This window comes from Plectropomus leopardus, unplaced genomic scaffold (genome assembly GCF_008729295.1).
Source record: "Plectropomus leopardus isolate mb unplaced genomic scaffold, YSFRI_Pleo_2.0 unplaced_scaffold26720, whole genome shotgun sequence".
Taxonomy (NCBI): Eukaryota; Metazoa; Chordata; class Actinopteri; order Perciformes; family Serranidae; genus Plectropomus; species Plectropomus leopardus.
In genome coordinates this window covers 1-1,777 of record NW_024629069.1, presented here as the reverse complement: position 1 = coordinate 1,777, position 1,777 = coordinate 1, and the positions used below count along the sequence as shown (strand labels likewise).

The window sequence follows — 1,777 nt, the reverse complement described above, 5'->3', positions numbered from 1 at the left end:
AAGGAGTTCTGGATGGAGAGAAGGGCGAAGGCCATTCAGCGGCTACAAGAAAAGAATGTGTCCATTTCAGGTATAACACAATTAAAAACGAATATTTTAACGCTGTCTATATGTAACGTTGCCCCCTTTATTGTATGGAAAAGTGTGGAGCTTACTATTACTGACATGATGTTTTGTAGTTCCCTATATCAAAGATGAAAGCCTCAATTGTGGGGAAAACTTAAGTTGTCATGAATTTCACAGAATGCTATTTGGTTGTGTTTTATTTTATGATAGACTTTGGGGAACAAAGTCAATGCACGACTTTGGGTCAATATCAGAGTAAATTTAGCCAATTAGCAGAGTATTGACAACATTCACATTAATGATTGTGTACTTGTGTTTCAGTTTTACCTTCAGATTTCCATAAAGTGATCATTGGTGAAGAGGAGCAGAAGCTGTTGGTGGTTAAAGAAGAGGTTCCCCCCTCTAGGTTGGACCAGGAGGACCCAGAGTCCCCACACATTAAAGAGGAGCAGGAGGACCCAGAGCCCCCACACATTAAAGAGGAGCAGGAGGAGCTGTGGAGCAGTCAGGAGGGAGAGCAGCTTCAAGGTCTGGAGGAGGCTGATATCACCAAGTTCCCATTCACTCCTGTCCCTGTGAAGAGTGAAGATGATGAAGAGAAACCTCAGTCCTCACAGCTTCATCAAAGACTAACTGAACAGATGGAAACAGAAGCTGATGGAGAGGACTGTGGAGGACCAGAACCAGACAGGGACTCACATCCAGATACACATTTACAACCAGACACTGAGGACAAGACTGGAGACTCTTCTGAACCTGAGACTGAGGACAGTGATGATTGGAGGGAGACCAGAGAACCTCAGTCAGGTTTAAACTCTCTGAAAAATGATCAAGTCAGTGAGAAACCGTTCAGCTGCTCTGAGTGTGGGAAAAGATTTGGTCGCAAGAAAAATCTGCATGAGCACGTAAAAACTCACACGGGAGAGAAACCATTTAGCTGCTCTGAGTGTGGGAAAAGATTTTTTCGCAAGACAAGTCTGCAACAACACATGCGAACTCATACAGGAGAAAGACCTTTCAGCTGCACTCAGTGTGGGAAATCATTTTCAGATAGTGGACATTTAAAGAAACACATGAGAATTCATACGGGAGAGAAACCATATAGCTGCTCAGTTTGTAAGAAATCTTTTACTCGGAGAGACAGTTTACTAACCCACATGGTAATTCACACAGGAGAAAAACCTTTTAGCTGCTCTAAATGTGAGAAAAGATTTTATAATAAAGGAAATCTGAGGGAACACATGAAATCTCATTCAGGAGAAAAAACATTCAGCTGCTCTGAGTGTGGCAAAAGATTTGAGAGAAGTATATATCTAAAGATACACATGAGATCTCATACAGGAGAGAAACCATTCGGCTGCTCAGTCTGTAAGAAATCTTTTGCACAGAGTGGAGCTGTGCAGTTACACATGAGAACCCACACAGGAGAGAAACCATTCAGCTGCCCTGAGTGTGACAAAAGATTTAGCCGCAAGGAAAACCTGAAGGCACACATGTTGACTCATACAGGAGAAAAACTTTTCAGTTGCTCTGAGTGTGACAAAAAATACATTTTAAAAGCATATCTGAAAAAACACATGAAGACTCACCTAGGAGAGAAACCTTTCAGCTGCTCTGAGTGTGACAAAGGATTTATTTCAGGTGGAGATCTGAGGAGGCACATGACAATCCACACAGGAGAGAGACATCCAGCAGTTTGGCATTTGGGAAA

General features: G+C 42.4%; 1 protein-coding gene across 1 annotated transcript; it reads left to right on the top strand.

Annotated features, from left to right (window-relative positions):
- The first annotated feature begins 6 nt into the window (after nt 1-6).
- On the top strand, nt 7-1,606 carry LOC121967032 (zinc finger protein 572-like). The gene is made up of 3 exons (XM_042517089.1): nt 7-70; nt 388-1,209; nt 1,455-1,606. Exons 1-3 carry the CDS (start codon nt 13-15, stop codon nt 1,514-1,516), a joined length of 942 nt encoding a protein of 313 aa, XP_042373023.1. The 5' UTR covers nt 7-12; the 3' UTR covers nt 1,517-1,606.
- The last annotated feature ends 171 nt before the right edge of the window (nt 1,607-1,777 follow it).